Raw genomic sequence first — 19,566 nt, forward strand, 5'->3', positions numbered from 1 at the left:
TAATAATTTGGCAACACAATAAGATGTGTTTTAATTATAACACTGAATAGGCCTATAGCCTAAGAGTTTCAAATCAGAATTGGCAATACTGTCTTTTGTCACAACACCTTTGATACCTCTATGATCCTCTAGTTTATGACGATGACAACAATAACGGACAGGCGATGTTGTAGTCAGCTATGAGCATGCAAATGTGACGCAACAAGGGTCCTCCGAATTTTGACACAAAAAATGGCGACCTCTATGCTGTGCAGGAGGACAGCAGTATTTACCTGGGCTATTCGAGGGGTTTCATCCTTAAAATCGTATAATCCTGCCAGCTCACACTGCGGGTTTCTACAGCAGACAGCAAATTATAATCCTAAACCACTAAAATTAAATCTGAAAGATCCATACATACCAGATAGGGAAAGCGAGAAAACTCCGGAATGGCAGAAGACGGCGAAGTATGACCGCAAGCTATTCGGGCGGTATGGCTCTTCGTCAGGAATCGACCCTGCAAAGCTGTGGCCCAACCATACCCAGCTCGAGGAGATGATAGCAGAGGAGAGGGAATGGAACCCTCCACTCCAGGTGATGTTGAAGAACGTTGAGGCGAAAACGAAGGAAGCCAATGCGAAACGTCTCGCCAGGTAAACATCCATGCTAGCCAAGCTAATACTAGTTATCTTTTTGGGACCTGTCAAATTACATGTTTGTTTCTACGCAACATGCCATACTAGATAGCATTGAGAGAAATTGAGAATGGTAACTAACTACCTTGTTAGTCACTGCATGACATTTGCCTATATGACTCAAGGCAACTACAGTTGAAGTCGGAAGTTTACATACACTTAGGTTGGAGTCATTAAAACTCGTTTTTCAACCACTCCATACATTTCTTGTTAACATACTATAGTTTTGTCAAGTCGGTTAGAACATCTACTTTGTGCATGACACAAGTAATTTTTCAAACAATTGTTTACACACAGATTATTTAACTTATAATTCAATGTATCACAATTCCAGTGGGTCAGAAGTTTACATACACTAAGTTGACTGTGCTTTTAAACAGCGTGGAAAATTCCAGAAAATGATGTCATGGCTTTAGAAGCTTCTGATAGGCTAATTGACATTATTTGAGTCAATTGGAGGTGTACCTGTGGATGTATTTCAAGACCTACCTTCAAACTCAGTGCCTCTTTGCTTGACATCATGGGAAAATCAAAAGAAATCAGCCAAGACCTCAGAAAAAAAATGGTAGACCTCCACAAGTCTGCTTCATCCTTGGGAGCAATTTCCAAATGCCTGAAGGTACCACGTTCATCTGTACAAACAATAGTACGCAAGTATAAACACCATGGGAACACGCAGCCGTCATACCGCTCAGGAAGGAGACGCGTTCCGTCTCCTAGAGATGAACGTACTTTGGTGCGAAAAGTGCAAATCAATCCCAGAACAACAGCAAAGAACCTTGTGAAGATGCTGGAGGAAACAGGTACAAAAGTATCTATATCCACAGTAAAATCAGTCCTATATCGACATAACCTGAAAGGCCGCTCACCAAGGAAGAAGCCACTGCTCCAAAACTGCCATAAAAAAGCCAGACTACGGTTTGCAACTGCACATGGGGACAAAGATCATACTTTTTGGAGAAATGTCCTCTGGTCTGATGAAACAAATGTAGAACTGTTTGGCCATAATGACCATCGTTATGTTTGGAGGTTTACATACACCTTAGCCAAATAGATTTAAACTAAGTTTTTCACAATTCTTGACATTTAATCCTAGTAAAAATTCCCTGTCTTAGGTCAGTTAGGATCACCACTTTATTTTAAGAATGTGAAATGTCAGAATAATAGTAGAGTGATTTATTTCAGCTTTTATTTATTTCATCACATTCCCAGTGGGTCAGAAGTTTACATACACTATTAGTATTTGGTAGCATTGCCTTTAAATTGTTTAACTTGGGTCAAACGTTTCAGGTAGCCTTCCACAAGCTTCCCACAATAAGTTGGGTGAATTTCTCCTGACCGAGCTGGTGTAACTGAGTCAGGTTTGTAGGCCTCCTTGCTTGCACACGCTTTTTCAGTTCTGCCCACTAATTTTCAATAGGATTGAGGTCAGAGCTTTGTGATGGCCACTCCAATACCTTGACTTTGTTGTCCTTAAGCCATTTTGCCACAACTTTGGAAATATACTTGGGGTCATTGTCCATTTGGAAGACCATTTGCGACCAGGCTTTAACTTCCTGACTGATGTCTTGAGATGTTGCTTCAATATATCCACATCATTTTCCTTCCTCATGATGCAATCTATTTTGTGAAGTGCACCAGTCCCTCCTTCAGTAAAGCACCCCCACAGCATGATGCTGCCACCCCCCGTGCTTCACGGTTGGGATGGTGTTCTTCGGCTTGCAAGCCACCCCCTTTTTCCTCCAAACATAATGATGGTCATTATGGCCAAACAGTTCTATTTTTGTTTCATCAGACCAGTGGACATTTCTCAAAAAAGTACGATCTTTGTCCCCATGTGCAGTTGCCAACCGTAGTCTGGCTTTTTTATGGCGGTTTTGGAGCAGTGGCTTCTTCCTTGTTGAGCGACCTTTCAGGTTATGTTGATATAGGACTCGTTTTACTGTGGATATAGATACTTTAGTACCTGTTTCCTCCAGCATCTTCACAAGGTCCTTTGCTGTTGTTCTGGGATTGATTTGCACTTTTCGCACCAAAGTACGTTCATCTCTAGGAGACGGAACGCGTATCCTTCCTGAGCGGTATTACGGCTGCGTGGTCCCATGGTGTTTATACTTGCCTACTATTGTTTGTACAGATGAACGTGGTACATTCAGGCGTTTGGAAATTGCTCCCAAGGATGAAGCAGACTTGTGGAGGTCTACAATTTTCTTTCTGAGGTCTTGGCTGATTTCTTTAGATTTTCCCATGATGTCAAGCAAAGAGGCACTGAGTTTAAAGGTATGCCTTGAAATACATCCACAGGTACACCTCCAATTGACTCAAATTATTTCAATTAGCCTATCAGAAGCTTCTAAAGCCATGACTTCATTTTCTGGAATTTTCCAAGCTGTTTAAAGGCACAGTCAACTTAGTGAATGTAAACTTCTGACCCACTGGAATTGTGATACAGTGAATTATAAGTGAAATAATCTGTCTGTAAACAATTGTTGGAAAAATTACTTGTGTCATGCACAAAGTAGATGTCCTAACCGACTTGCCAAAACGATAGTTTGTTAACAAGAAATTTGTGGAGTGGTTGAAAAACGAGTTTTAATGACTCCAACCTAAGTGTATGTAAACTTCCGACTTCAACTGTATGTATGAATAACATAAATATAATAATATAATATGCCATTTAGCAGACGCTTTTATCCAAAGCGACTTACAGTCATGCGTGCATAAATTTTTGTGTATGGGTGGTCCCGGGGATCGAACCCACTACCTTGGCGTTACAAGCGCCTGTGCTCTACCAGCTGAGCTACAGAGGACCATATTATATTATTATTATAAATATGCTCAACCATCTGATAGGCTTTGGTTCCAATGTATACTGTTCTTTGATTGTTTTGTGGAAGTACAGCATTTTCTTGACAGGTGGATAAAGCTCTGTCTAACCATACCTTTTTATAGTAGCTTTTATGATGACATGATACTTCGCTAACACCCCCTCCAATCTTCTTTTGCAGAGAGACACTCGTTGCAGCCAATATGGCAAAGATGCCTAAGATGGTGGCTGACTGGAGGAAGGAAAAACGGGAGGTGAAACAGAAGTTGAAAGACGAGAAGGCCCGCCGTGAAAGGCTGCTAGCCGAGGCCAGAGAACGCTTTGGCTATGCAATGGACCCCCGAAGCCCCAAGTTCCTGGAGATGGTCAGTGAAATCGAAAAGGAGGAGAAGAAGAAAAGGAAGCTGATGAAACGTAGACTAAAAGAAGAACAGAGCCACGCCCCTCCTGCTGCTTCCTCTGCTGATTCCTCGTCATAAGGCACATATTGACTGACATTGTAAATATGAGTATTTAGTAAACTTTGTAAATGTATTGTCAACTGTGTGTTTTGAATTTGGCTGCTGTAATAAATTAAACGCATTAGAACTAGGCCTAATGTCTCCATCATACCTTACTGACACTCAGGAGTCTTGTTTACTGAGCTATGGACTAGTAGCTAGTATAGGAAGAAGGCTTTTCATGTGATACAAACATGTTTATTATAGGAAAACAATTACACAATGAATTAAAAACAAACAAAATCCACATCTATATTACACCACATTTAGCCATTTTGCACACATTTCTTATCCAGAGACACAGCAGGAAAAACATCAAGAATCACATTCTTGAGTAACAGTCTGTCCTCAACAGATGACGGGAAGCTGTATGTCACATTCGGCATTTGACCAGCCGCCCTCTGTGGATCGCATATAGATGCAGGGGTGGCAGGCCGCATCGTTCTGTGTGTACCAGTTGTTGTAGAAGAATGCTGCATGGTCGGTCCACATCCACTAACCCTGGAGGTAGAATTCCCCGAGGCAGGCGTAGTGGTGTGCCATTCGTGTTAGCTGCTGCAAAAAGCTATACTCTGTGGGGTTCCGAGCAGAGGCCAGGGTTCACAAAGAGGATACAGACGTCCGGGCAGTTCACAGACCTTTGTTCATCAGCCTCAGCTTCCCCATCTTCTGGCAGTAGTGGCAGAGCAACCTGAACCAACTTAATTTTCTCATTCCGCGGTGACCATTGGAGCACCAACCAGCTCCTCCAGCGACCCAGTATCTTCAGCCTCCTCTGGTACTGGAACAATGTTCAGCTGCTCCACCTTCAGAGTATTTAGTCAGCCAGCAATTGTGCAAGTTCTCCCACTTAAAAAGATGAGAGAGGCCTGTAATTTTCATCATAGGTACACGTCAACTATGACAGACAAAATGAGAAAACAAAATCCAGAAAATCACATTGTAGGATTTTTAATGAATTTATTTGCAAATTATGGTGGAAAATAAGTATTTGGTCAATAACAAAAGTTTCTCAATACTTTGTTATATACCCTTTGTTGGCAATGACACAGGTCAAACTTTTTCTGTAAGTCTTCACAAGGTTTTCACTCACTGTTGCTGGTATTTTGGCCCATTCCTCCATGCAGATCTCCTCTAGAGCAGTGATGTTTTGGGGCTGTCGCTGGGCAACACAGACTTTCAACTCCCTCCAAAGATTTTCTATTGGGTTCAGGTCTGGAGACTGGCTAGGCCACTCCGGGACCTTGAAATGCTTCTTACGAAGCCACTCCTTCGTTGCACGGGCGGTGTGTTTGGGATCATTGTCATGCTGAAAGACCCAGCCACGTTTCATCTTCAATGCCCTTGCTGATGGAAGGAGGTTTTCACTCAAAATCTCATGATACATGGCCCCATTCATTCTTTCCTTTACACGGATCAGTCGTCCTGGTCCCTTTGCAGAAAAACAGCCCCAAAGCATGATGTTTCCACCCCCATGCTTCACAGTAGGTATGGTGTTCTTTGGATGCAACTCAGCATTCTTTGTCCTCCAAACACGACGAGTTGAGTTTTTACCAAAAAGTTATATTTTTGTTTCATCTGACCATATGACATTCTCCCAATCCTCTTCTGGATCATCCAAATGCACTCTAGCAAACTTCAGACGGGCCTGGACATGTACTGGCTTAAGCAGGGGGACACGTCTTGCACTGCAGGATTTGAGTCCCTGGCGGCGTAGTGTGTTACTGATGGTAGGCTTTGTTACTTTGGTCCCAGCTCTCTGCAGGTCATTCACTAGGTCCCCCCGTGTGGTTCTGGGATTTTTGCTCACCGTTCTTGTGATCATTTTGACCCCACGGGGTGAGATCTTGCGTGGAGCCCCAGATCGAGGGAGATTATCAGTGGTCTTGTATGTCTTCCATTTCCTAATAATTGCTCCCACAGTTGATTTCTTCAAACCAAGCTGCTTACCTATTGCAGATTCAGTCTTCCCAGCCTGGTGCAGGTCTACAATTTTGTTTCTGGTGTCCTTTGACAGCTCTTTGGTCTTGGCCATAGTGGAGTTTGGAGTGTGACTGTTTGAGGTTGTGGACAGGTGTCTTTTATACTGATAACAAGTTCAAACAGGTGCCATTAATACAGGTAACGAGTGGAGGACAGAGGAGCCTCTTAAAGAAGAAGTTACAGGTCTGTGAGAGCCAGAAATCTTGCTTGTTTGTACGTGACCAAATACTTATTTTCCACCATAATTTGCAAATAAATTCATAAAAAATCCTACAATGTGATTTTCTGGATTTTTTCCCCTCAATTTGTCTGTCATAGTTGACGTGTACCTATGATGAAAATTACAGGCCTCTCTCATCTTTTTAAGTGGGAGAACTTGCACAATTGGTGGCTGACTAAATACTTTTTTTCCCCACTGTAGATGATCAGGACCTTCATGGTGATGCTGGTTCTTTGTCTCTAGTAGTAGGTAAATCACAGGTACTCTTTCTCAGGTAGGCAAGTGATGAGTGGAAGTTGCTCTGCTGTTTATATACTGTCCTATCCCACTTGATTTTATTTTAGGATCTCTTAGTCCTCATTTGGACTAATCTTCCAAGCATGCGGCATACAGTAAATTATGAATCTACTATACCTTTTTATGGTGGCCCTGAACAGATGTAACTGGCAATGTTAATTATTGATAATTTCACTTTTATGTAATGGTTCACACCCTCTTTTCAAAGTGGGTGTTTAAGGAAATGATAGTAAGCAATAATGATGTTTTCTCTGCACTTGAGTGACATGACTACTCAGTGGCGATTTTAGCATGTAAATCTTGGTGGGGCAAACACATTTGTTGGGGGGGATGCATTCCAGCAAAGCCACAACACAATACTAAACAATACATTAATTGCACTATAATGGTGACAAACGGTGCCCACAAACTGTTAAGGCCTACATAAAGCTGTCCCAACAGCAGTCCTTACCACACCTTACCACTGCTACACCTGGCTATCAGCGGAGCCTTGTCTGGCAGCGAAACAGTTCATTCAGCCTCATTTACTGACTTTTAAAAAAACATAGCTGATATGGCTGACTTGCTTAAACAAATGTGGTTTCTACTGACAATTGAGATGAACAAACTATGGCATAAGGGGACAACAAGTGGATAAGAGGCAATCTGTAATTGTGATTAAGACATTAATGAGCGAGCTAGGATGGAGGTAGTCAATATAACTATTTGTTCAGCACTTTTGAAATGTACAGCGACAGAATTCAGAACATGGGCCGTTCTTACAGTGTTCTCCCTGTACACCAAGTCAGAACCGTAGGATAAATAAAGGGAGCATATAAGCAGACAATGAAAGCTCTTACAATATTAGATGATTACATTACTCTAAAACAGGTTATAGGCTACATGTGCACCACCAAGTCAGAACAGTAGCCGAAATTAAGAGGGGAAAATAGACAAAATTATTAGGGTGAGGCACATGGGCTACTAACAGCTTACTACACCACATACACTTAGCATTAATTTCTTAGCTACAGTGTACATATCTCCCTGGCATACTACATAATGTATGCAGCAGCATATAAGGCATTTTTGGACTCACCTTGTTGTGCTGTGCTCACTTGAACAGGAAGGTGGCATGGCGGTCCTTCGTGGGCATATTTTGTCATCAAACTTTGTCATCAAAGTCTGGCATTCTCTGGCTTTATGGTGCTTTCAAGACAACTGGGAACTCTGAAAAAAACAAGGTCGAATCATGATGACGTCAGTGATCTTCAGGTCGTAGCTCTAGAAAGAGGCCTGAGTTCCCGATGTACAATTCCGAGTTGGATTACCGTTCAAAACGTATTTTCCCAGTTGGAGCTAGTTTTTCCCGAGTTCCCAGTTGTCTGGAACTCACTGAAGTCAGATTTCCCAGTTCCGAGTTAACAGTTGTTTTGAGCGCGGCAGAAATCATGCTGGATTGACAGCATGGCCAATGTTGAATGTTTATCATTTTAAACTTGGAAAAGAGACCCTTAAACCCAGAATTGGGACCACACACCCACTCCACTGAATATCAGGCTAGTGATTGCTTTGCAATGCTTGCAGTTAGACACTGATTCCTTCCAAACCACTCATTGTTGAATTTGCGATTTCGAATTTGTTGTGTAATGTTTACATTGGCTTGCGAAAGTATTCACCCCCCTTGGCATTTTTCCTATTTTGTTGCCTTACAACCTGGAATTAAAATGTATTTTTGGGGGGTTTGTATCATTTGAGTTACACAACATGCCTACCACTTTGAAGATGCAAAATATTTTTGTTTGTGAAACATCTAGCCACTGGGATTTTTTCCCATTCTTCAAGGCAAAACTGCTCCAGCTCCTTCAAGTTGGATGGGTTCCGCTGGTGTACAGCAATCTTTAAGTCATACCACAGATTCTCAATTGGATTGAGGTCTGGGCTTTGACTAGGCCATTCCAAGACATTTAAATGTTTCCCGTTAAACCACTTGAGTGTTGCTTTAGCAGTATGCTTAGGGTCATTGTCCTGCTGGAAGGTGAACCTCCGTCCCAGTCTCAAATCTCTGGAAGACTGAAACAGGTTTCCCTCAATACTTTCCCTGTATTTAGCGCCATCCATCATTCCTTCAATTCTGACCAGTTTCCCAGTCCCTGCCGATGAAAAACATCCCCACAGCATGATGCTGCCACCACCATGCTTCACTGTGGGGATGGTGTTCTCGGGGTGATGAGAGGTGTTGGGTTTGCGCCAGACATAGCGTTTTCCTTGATGGCCAAAAAGCTCAATTTTAGTCTCATCTGACCAGAGTACCTTCTTCCATATGTTTGGGGAGTCTCCCACATGCGAACACCAAACGTGTTTGCTTATTTTTTTCTTTAAGCGATGGCTTTTTTCTGGCCACTCTTCCGTAAAGCCCAGCTGTGTGGAGTGTACGGCTTAAAGTGGTCCTATGGACAGATACTCCAATCTCCGCTGTGGAGCTTTGCAGCTCCTTCAGGGTTATCTTTGGTCTCTTTGTTGCCTCTCTGATTAACGCCCTCCTTGCCTGGTCTGTGAGTTTTGGTGGGCGGCCCTCTTTTGGCAGGTTTGTTGTGGTGCCATATTCTTTCCATTTTTTAATAATGGATTTAATGGTGCTCTGTGGGATGTTCAAAGTTTCGGATATGTTTTTATAACCCTACCCTGATATGTACTTCTCCACAACTTTGTCCCTGACCTGTTTGGAGAGCTCCTTGGTCTTCATGGTGCCGCTTGCTTGGTGGTGCCCCTTGCTTAGTGGTGTTGCAGACTCTGGGCCCTTTCAGAACAGGTGTATACAGTGAGGGAAAAAAGTATTTGATCCCCTGCTGATTTTGTAAGTTTGCCCACTGACAAAGACATGATCAGTCTATAATTTTTATGGTAGGTTTATTTGAACAGTGAGAGACAGAATAACAACAAAAACATCCAGAAAAACGCATGTCAATGTTATAAATTGATTTGCATTTTAATGAGGGAAATAAGTATTTGACCCCTCTGCAAAACATGACTTAGTACTTGGTGGCAAATCCCTTGTTGGCAATCACAGAGGTCAGACGTTTCTTGTAGTTGGCCACCAGGTTTGCACACATCTCAGGAGGGTTTTTGTTCCACTCCTCTTTGCAGATCTTCTCCAAGTCATTAAGGTTTCGAGGCTGACGTTTGGCAACTCGAACATTCAGCTCCCTCCACAGATTTTCTATGGGATTAAGGTCTGGAGACTGGCTAGGCCACTCCAGGACCTTAATGTGCTTCTTCTTGAGCCACTCCTTTGTTGCCTTGGCCGTGTGTTTTGGGTCATTGTCATGCTGGAATACCCATCCACGACCCTGGCTGAGGGAAGGAGGTTCTCACCCAAGATTTGACGGTACATGGCCCCGTCCATCGTCCCTTTGATGCGGTGAAGTTGTCCTGTCCCCTAAGCAGAAAAACACCCCCAAAGCATAATGTTTCCACCTCCATGTTTGACGGTGGGGATGGTGTTCTTGGAGTCATAGGCAGCATTCCTCCTCCTCCAAATACGGCGAGTTGAGTTGATGCCAAAGAGCTCGATTTTGGTCTCATCTGACCACAACACTTTCACCCAGTTCTCCTCTGAATCATTCAGATGTTCATTGGCAAACTTCAGACGGGCCTGTACATGTGCTTTCTTGAGCAGGGGGACCTTGCGGGCGCTGCAGGATTTCAGTCCTTCATGGCGTAGTGTGTTACCAATTGTTTTCTTGGTGACTATGGTCCCAGCTGCATTGAGATCAATGACAAGATCCTCCCATGTAGCTGATTCCTCACCGTTCTCATGATCATTGCAACTCCACAAGGTGAGATCTTGCGTGGAGCCCCAGACCGAGGGAGATTAACAGTTATTTTGTGTTTCTTCCATTTGCGAATAATCGCACCAACTGTTGTCACCTTCTCACCAAGCTGCTTGGCGATGGTCTTGTAGCCCATTCCAGCCTTGTGTAGGTCTACAATCTTGTCCCTGACATCCTTGGAGAGCTCTTTGGTCTTGGCCATGGTGGAGAGTTTGGAATCTGATTGATTTATTGCTTCTGTGGACAGGTGTCTTTTATACAGGTAACAAGCTGAGATTAGGAGCACTCCCTTTAAGAGTGTGCTCCTAATATCAGCTCGTTACCTGTATAAAAGACACCTGGGAGCCAGAAATCTTTCTGATTGAGAGGGGGTCAAATACTTATTTCCCTCATTATAATGCAAATCAATTTATAACATCTTTGACATGTGTTTTTCTAGATTTTTTTGTTGTTATTCTGTCTCTCACTGTTCAAATAAACCTACCATTAAAATTATAGACTGATCATTTCTTTGTCAGTGGGCAAACGTACAAAATCAGCAGGGGATCAAATACTTTTTTCCCTCACTGTAGATACTTTTGTACCTGTTTCCTCCAGCATCTTCACAAGGTCCTTTGCTGTTGTTCTGGGATTGATTTGCACTTTTCGCACCAAAGTACGTTCATCTCTAGGAGACGTTCATCTCCTTTCTGAGCGGTATGGCGGCTGCGTGGTCCCATGGTGTTTATACTTGTGTACCATTGTTTGTACAGATGAATGTGGTACCTTCAGGCGTTTGGAAATTGCTCCCAAGGATGAAGCAGACTTGTGGAGGTCTTGTAGTATCGCGTCAATGCTGGTAATTATTGCTGTCAAACAAAGAGTCCGCTTAGGCTGTACTTTGATTATAAGTTTTATTTATATCACAAGATGTCAGCATAAGTTTACAGACCCTGCCGGGCTGGAGAACAGTGTCCAAAGATAATGTCTGTTCTAACCCCCTCTGCCTCCAGCCTATACTTATAAAGAATGCAAAAATATGGGTTGCTCCCTCTGCTGTCCAATCACCTGTCTACAACACACACTTCCTGTCGGTTGTATGTGGCGTCACACTAAAACATTCCCTCTGACACTAAATAAACATCCTTTCAGTTCCACTTAAAAAACATTAACAAAGACATAATCTTAATACACTACATTCCCCCCTTCGAGACGAACTAAAAGTCTCGAAAACAAACAGAATAGGATTATGACAGGTAACAATTTATCTTATTGAGTATCTTTAACATTAAACCAAAAACATTTTCCTCTAGAGTGTAAATACCTTTCTATGAAATATGAATAAATGTTTATGAAGTGTGAATACATTACTATGAAATATGAACAAATCTTTATGGAGTGTGAGAGCGAAAAACTGTCTGGCAGCCATCGTTCCAAATATCCATCCATCAATCAAGACAGTAAAATTCTCTCACGCTCCCTCTGCCCCAGGCAACCACCTAGGTACTCCAGATCAACTCATAAATCCTTATCAATGCATTTGAAACTATGATGCAATTAAATACACATGAAAGCCCCAGCAAACAAAATACTATCCAAAATGTCCACTCTCAGGCTGGTCGACCCATCGGACCCTACAGTGGATCTCTATCCCTGCCTAGACTCCCTGTCCCTAAGCATTCACGAAATAAACAAAACATCTAAGATCCCCACATGTATCCAATAACATCAAATATCATTCTACAAAAATTAATACCTAAGAATATGACACACATTATGTATTACACATGCAAATATGTCTATATTTCATTGCAGACACTGGAATGTAGTCCACTACACTTCATCTCCTCAGCAGTGTCGATCCAATGCATCGTTGATGATGGAATCGGAACCTTTCCACCCCTTCCTTGTTCCATCTCCTCCAGTCATTGTCCTTTCATATTGTCCTTGTTTGCGTATTTCAATCTCTACATATTCCCCCATATGCTTCTGGAAGAAAAGAAAAGACCAAACAGTATCTTTTGCAAAACAACACTTTCAAATTAAAACATCAATATCAACTAAGAATATAAAAATTATATATATCAACTAAGAATATAAAAAATGAAATATCAACTAAGAATATAAAAATGATATATAAATGATGTATGAATCACATTATCCTATTTCCCCCCTTTGATTCATAACATCATACTGAAATCACACTAATATTGAATTTTTTTGGGAAAAATGATCAAATAATCAAAAAGGATATTTATCCACCAATACTCCATCCAGTCCCACTTCTCCATCTTCATCCAGATCAGGAACAGTCAACAACGGCATCTGAGTGTTGTCTCCAGGCATCACAACTCCAACCCATCTTAATATCATAGCTTTCGCAAAGGTCAGTAACAAAGTACAAAAGCAAAACATCACACAAAGCGCTATCAGAGCTGCAACTAAAATCTGAACCATCACTGCTCCTACTGGGCCTAACTGATCTTGCAACCAAGTCTTCGCTGACCATCCAGCTCCTTCAGATCTACCAAACGCATCCCTTATATTCTTCAACGCATCTATAACACTCGTGATATTATCGGAACTATCTGGGATCAAAGTATAACAATCATCCCCCGTCAGATTCATAGCCAAACATAAGCCACCTTGTTTTGCTAAAATATAGTCAAGAGCCATGTCATGTTTCAACAGCGTCAGTCTGTGACTTCTTTGAGTATTTGACAGAAGGTTAAACCCTCTTATTGTTTCATTCGCAACCCCCTGCAAAGTATAGGTAATATTATCAATATGATCTGCCAAAAATGTTACACCATACCATGGAAAAAGTCCCAGTCCCCACTTCTCTCCTAGACTTATCCTCCAATGGTAGGCTTCAAGACTATGAAATGTCGCCATGTCTCTTTTCACCCTATTTCCAACCCTAGCTTCAGATTTATCTGTGTCCGGTGCTACCCCTCTTCTAATGGTAAAAGCCTCATATGGAAGCTTCAACGTTGACATGTAACAACATCCTGTCCATCCATAGGGTAAGAATATATACGCTTTATCACCACAAACCCTCCAAATATCTCTAAAATTCCCAATAGTCACATTGTCAGGCAAAATCTTTCACCATCAAAGTCCTGCTCTTCTTACTAACTGGAACATAAAAAGTAACATTATATTTCTCATTACTACCCTTAAAGTCATGCTTACCCAAAGTCATCATATAATCATCACAATCTGATATTCCCATAAACATACCCCTTACATCATATGTTTTATTAGAACAAAAACAACTTTTAGCCCTCACTGGTTTCACCTCCAATGCTTCAGGGTTCGCTGTTACCTGATTTTCCTTCCCATCTAACAAATTCACATAGGGTAATTCATTTAACCAAGAACACCTAAACCTAGGCTTAAACAAATGTTTTGACAACGACATTATTTTATCTGTTAATGATTGTTGCTGATACAACAGCCATGACAAAGCATAAGATTGACACATACTCGATAGAGGTTGAGCGACCGTCTCTAAAATGGAACCCCACGTCTCTGGTGCTGGAATTCTCAACAGACATGGACCCTCAAGATTCCTCACTGATCTTACAGAATGAGTTAACTGCTGGAACCAAAGATTTCTACCTGCCCATTCATCTTTAATCTTCAAAACAGAAGAATCAAATCCATATGCCTTCCATTTAGTTTCTCTTTTCCCTAACGAGCGGTATTGATCAGATGTATCTTCTGATGTTATGTTGAAATCAAAGAACTCATCCTGTACCTCCATGATATTATCTTGCACTATTTCAGATGAATCTATATTGTTCTCTACCACTATCTGCTGAGTCATTCTTGCTACATCCTTTAATTTCAGAAAAGTTGTTGTCGGTGTCGGTGTCATACTTCCTACATTTGTTATTGCCGTCGTACCATTAATCCCTTCCAAAGTTACCATTAAAGTAGTTGATTTAGTTGATGTATTAACACCCTTAACTACTAGTGGGAAAGCTACCGATATCCTCTGTGTATTATTTACTGTTGGAGTGGCTACTGTAATATACTTCTCCTGAACTCCTTCGGTGACTGTGGAAGCTTTAACAGACTTCAACTCTTCCATTATAAGCGTCACTTTACGAATTACATAGCCTTTTAACCAATCATTCTTAACCGGAACAAATGTTAATGCTTGCACTAGATAAGTACACATATATTCTCCCTGATCTTTCTCTGTAACATTACGCAAAATAAGTGAACAATCACTCATAACCCTCTTCCACTTCATATCGTTACACAAAATATACTTCCTTTGACTAGGTGCAACAGCTTCTACTTCTGGTCCTGATAACAATACTTCTTCTCCATAATTATCTCTCCATGTGGGAGGAACATCACCATCCCCACTCCATCTCTTACAGCTACAAGGAAGATGAGCTGTATCACCCATCCTAACCCTAATAACAGTCTTTTCCTCTAAACTTGGTGCTGGAGCTATCTGCTCCCTTGTAATCAAATGCACTATATTTATGGCTTTAATAACTATCAATGTTGAAAGAGATAAATTGCTTCTCACTGTTGTTATAATACACTAAAGTGTTGATGTCATTGGCGTTGTTTCATCTAGTTTCCCCAAAGCTTTGAACTCTTTACTTGTACTTCCATCTATCACCACTAGAGTCACTACATTCACTCTCTCTTCCTACTCTAAACCCTCACTTTCAAACCTTTGATTATTAAAAAAATACACCTAGAATTACCTTGATCTTCCTGCTGGGAATTGTAAATATAGATACTCAATCACCCCTAATCTTCTCTTATCATTCAGCAACGCATACTTTCTCAATGCATCTGCTCCTAACAGATCTAAACTCCTACCATATCTATCTTCCCACTAAACTCTAAATTTTCCTTCACCACTGTTCTCTCTCTCTTACTACTAACTTTGAAACTTAGCTTACTGTCTTAGAGTTCCTTCAACCCTAGTTCTCCTAACTTTTTTTTAAATCTAATCTTTTCTCCTAACCTTTAAAAACCTTTTCCACTGATTTATTCACAAAATCCTTTACCACCAATTTTTAGAATATGTGATTGGGAAGTCCCCACCTGCTTCTGACTTCTTTACACACAGACTTGGCAAACGACTAAACATCTTTTAGCCTAGTTTGAAATCCCTTGGTGTAGAAATGTAACCAAGAATAACAGTCACCCCTTGTAATTTAATTTTTCAGACAGATTGTCTAATAGGCAGTCTAATAGATTGTCATCCTTCCTATGATATTATTTTCAAGCAAATATGATTCCCAAAAACCCTATTCTTTTAAAATCTTCTACCAGATAGCCGTCTAGTGTACATCTTATTGTACAGTTCAATTTACACAATGCATCTCTTCCCAACAATGCAATAGGTATATGTTCTAATATTAGTATGTCTATTTTAATTTCTCTTTGATTTTTATAGCAGAGCTCAATTGGTTCCTTAAGAGTAATCAACTGTTTTACTCCCTCAAATCCCTATCCTAATTAGTTAATTTTACATAGTGAGATGTTTAACCTCTTTAGGCTCAACACAAATAAAAGCTTTTCCACTATTCACCATCATTTCTCATAGTCCTTTGTTTTCACTTCAATTGTTAGATATTTTCTCTAATCGGTGCTATCAGCTGACACCCCCCTTCGGATCTTCTAGGCACTCTAGAATCCTTGCTCCTTTAAGGGTTCACCTGGAGAACAGGTGATCTTCACTTGCTCCTTTATCTTCCTCAGAAATTCCCTCTGTTGTTTCCTCCTGACGCATTGCACTCACAGGTAAAGTAACCAACCTGTCCACAATTATAACACTCTTCTGAAAGTTGCTGGAAGTGTGGCTGAAACCTTCCTCCTCCTTCTAAGCCTTCTCGTCCTCTTCCTCTACAATTCTGTGTCTGTCCAGAAACTGGCTGTGGATATGGAACAACTGGTACCGCCCTTGGTGGCTGGTACAATTGCGTTTGACCTTGTTCAGTTGAAGCTGTAGCAGTGATTGTTGATTTGGTTCACTCTGATTCTTCATAACCAAAGCATCTCTTCTCCTTCTTATTCTCCACCAGTTGTATTTGATTGAGTTTTCTGAGAGTTTCTTGGCCCTGTTCCTTCTTGTTGTTGACATATCAGTATTCTTCAAAAGGTTATATTCTAAGTTCTGTCCTCGAAATATCATCTTCCATCATCTTCTTACTATTGGCCTTTCCTTGGCCTCAATGTATTATTCTCCTCCAATTCTTGGGATCCTTTTCTCAGCAGGTTTTTCTTCTCTTCTGTATCTTCAGCTTCTCGAGTTGTACTTTGCAGTTCTCTTACTTCTTCTAAACTATTCGCCTTATCCCGGCATGATACGCATCAGTCTATATCTCTATTTCTTCTTTGCTAATCATTGTAGGATAAAATCCTCTTGAACATAAAGCACCTTTAATCTCCCAATCTTCATCGCTTTCTCCATCTTCACTTTCATCAGAGATCGAATCTCTAGTATCCTTCTTCCTTCAACTTCCATCAGAGATCAAATCTCTAGTATCCTTCTTCTTTCCTCTCTTGCCAACTTCCTTTTGATCACAGAGTCATATCCACCCATGATCTCTTCTCAATCACTCTCATCTTCATCATCATCATCTTCTTCAAGTTCCATCTTCCTTAACCTCACTCTTCTCTTCCAGACATCTCATTTTCTTCCTTCTTTTGGAGTTTTCTTTTATCTTTATGGTCGTTTCTGCTTGTCCTCTCTCTATTATTCAATCACTTTCATCATGTTGATGACGTCAGGGTTAAGATTCCCTCTACTAGCTATGGTTGTTCAATGTCAGGCCAACGTTTGTTCCATTTGCCGGATAACCTCGCAATACCCTTAACTAAAGGATTACTATTTTCAACTATATCAACCGGTGTAATGACTTTCATAGCCTTGCTGTCCTTTCTCCCCATTGTAACTACTCTTTTATATTCCTTTATTGTGAATTATTTTATTTTAGACTATATAGCCTATGGCTTCCCCCCTTTAATTATTAATATAACTAAACAACCCCAAAAAAAAAATATGAATATTAAACATTTAATTAAAAAATGTATTCTAAAAAATTATTTTAAATTAAAATAAAAAATCAATTAAAAAATCTATTAAAAATTATGAATAATCAAAAACAATCCTTTATTTCTATATCCTATTTTACCAATTTATCAATTAGTGGCTATCTTACCACCTCCCATCAGGAAAGTAAATGCAAGTAGTCAACTTCACAGCAATCCCAAAAAACAAAGACTTCTAATCCTACAACACTACAATACCCATAAACCCCCTTGCTCTATAAGCACCCAATTATCTTAATTTTACAGAATAATGTCAGTACTCGATTCCCAACACAACCCCTAATCAACCCAAGTGATGCACAGAAACTCCAAAATGCAAGTTTTATTAAATCAGTGTTTTGCCAAGTCTCTGTGAAATTGTCATAACATCAAATATCCTGCAGGGGAAGATTTTGTAAACAGAACAGCACCAAAACCTTTTGACTCGATCCTCTGTCGCGTCACCCCTTGTCACGTGATGTCACGTCAGCACCTCTCTTTCTTTCTCTCTCTCTCCTCTCGTCCCATCGTTCCTATTTCCTCTCATATGACAAAAGAGCATAGAAACAGACAAGAATTTAGAGTTTATACACTCACTGAGTTATTTCCAGCATTCAATATTCCTCCACTCACATTCGCTCTAAGAATTAACTCAGGAATAAACAGCTCAATAACATTTTTATTTATTTTAATCCGTCATTTTATTTAATTATTTTAATCCGTCAACATATATCTAATTTATAAATTCAATAGATCTCAACAAATAGTTTCATTTTCAAACAACAGCCGACGTAACAACTAGAACATTCCATTCGTTTTCAAATCTCTACGTTCGTCTGTGTCCGTCTCTCCCCGCAGCACCCAGTGTAACAGAAGTATGACCGATTTACCCAAAATCCCCCGTGTTGTAGTTTTAGTAAAATCCCACGTGTTGTAGTGTAGTGCCGTAAAATCAAACGTGTCATAATCTAGTGCCGTAAAATCCCACATGTCGTAACCTAGTGTAGTAAAATCAAACGCATGCGCAATACATTCAACAATACGATTTCCCCGTGGAAGGGAGATTCTCAGCTCTCTCCCCAACCCAAATAGACAGTTAACAGTCCTGCTGTAACTCCATTCTCTCCTCATAGTCAACCAACATTTAACAGAGCTCACAAAGCATAGACCCTAAATTCTACACACACAAACATAATTTAAGAGGCTTTATTCCATCGCAATGGCCCTCTAAGGTCACCTGTTAGCATGTAGCATGTAACACAATTAGCATTAGCATTTAGCCTTAGCATATATGTACCATGTGGCGTGCAACATGTAACAATGTAACCTGCATTGCCCTTTTTCTTTGTCTTATTCCCTACCGTTTATGCTGCCGTGAGTTCAATGGACATCTACTGAGAGGTCCCCCAAACAGCTATCCCGTCGGATAGAAGATGAGCAGTAACCACAATCAAATATATTCCACAAACTCGAGTTCCCAGAACCCACCTAATACACATCTAACGCGCAAAAGGATTTTCGGCCCATCCTGGATGGCCCCCCTGGGGTCTTTACAAGATTGCAATGCCCTAATTGTATACGTATATCTGCCTTGTATATCTGCCTCTATATCTGCCTTCTATATCTGCCTTCTATACATTCACTACCATCGATTGCTCTAAAATTTTAGAATAATTATGACAGACCCTTAGTCGACCGCAATAACACCACATCAGCACACAAGTAATTTTCCACGGTACATCTTTCCAATGCCCACTCATAAGCCAGCGAACCAACGCCCAAAATTTGTGAGGAATCTCACCTTATAGCTTGAGCGGGAGTCACCTCGTGGCTCATGAATGGAACACAAGAACGATGCAGACCGATCTCAGCGGAGCCTCCATTTGTAGTATCGCGTCAATGCTGGTAATTATTGCTGTCAAACAAAGAGTCCGCTTAGGCTGTACTTTGATTATAAGTTTTATTTATATCACAAGATGTCAGCATAAGTTTACAGACCCTGCCGGGCTGGAGAACAGTGTCCAAAGATAATGTCTGTTCTAACCCCCTCTGCCTCCAGCCTATACTTATAAAGAATGCAAAAATATGGGTTGCTCCCTCTGCTGTCCAATCACCTGTCTACAACACACACTTCCTGTCGGTTGTATGTGGCGTCACACTAAAACATTCCCTCTGACACTAAATAAACATCCTTTCAGTT

At 40.8% G+C, this 19,566-nt stretch overlaps 1 protein-coding gene across 1 annotated transcript; it reads left to right on the top strand.

Annotated features, from left to right (window-relative positions):
- Window positions 1–231: 231 nt before the first annotated feature.
- On the top strand, window positions 232–4,094 carry LOC311101543 (large ribosomal subunit protein mL64-like; the record flags this gene model as incomplete). Its single annotated transcript, XM_084142681.1, has 2 exons — window positions 232–632; window positions 3,683–4,094. 2 exons carry the CDS (start codon window positions 232–234, stop codon window positions 3,978–3,980), a joined length of 699 nt encoding a protein of 232 aa, XP_083998807.1. The 3' UTR covers window positions 3,981–4,094.
- Window positions 4,095–19,566: the final 15,472 nt, after the last annotated feature.

This window comes from Coregonus lavaretus (genome assembly GCF_964263955.1).
Source record: "Coregonus lavaretus genome assembly, chromosome: 2".
NCBI lineage: Eukaryota > Metazoa > Chordata > Actinopteri > Salmoniformes > Salmonidae > Coregonus > Coregonus lavaretus.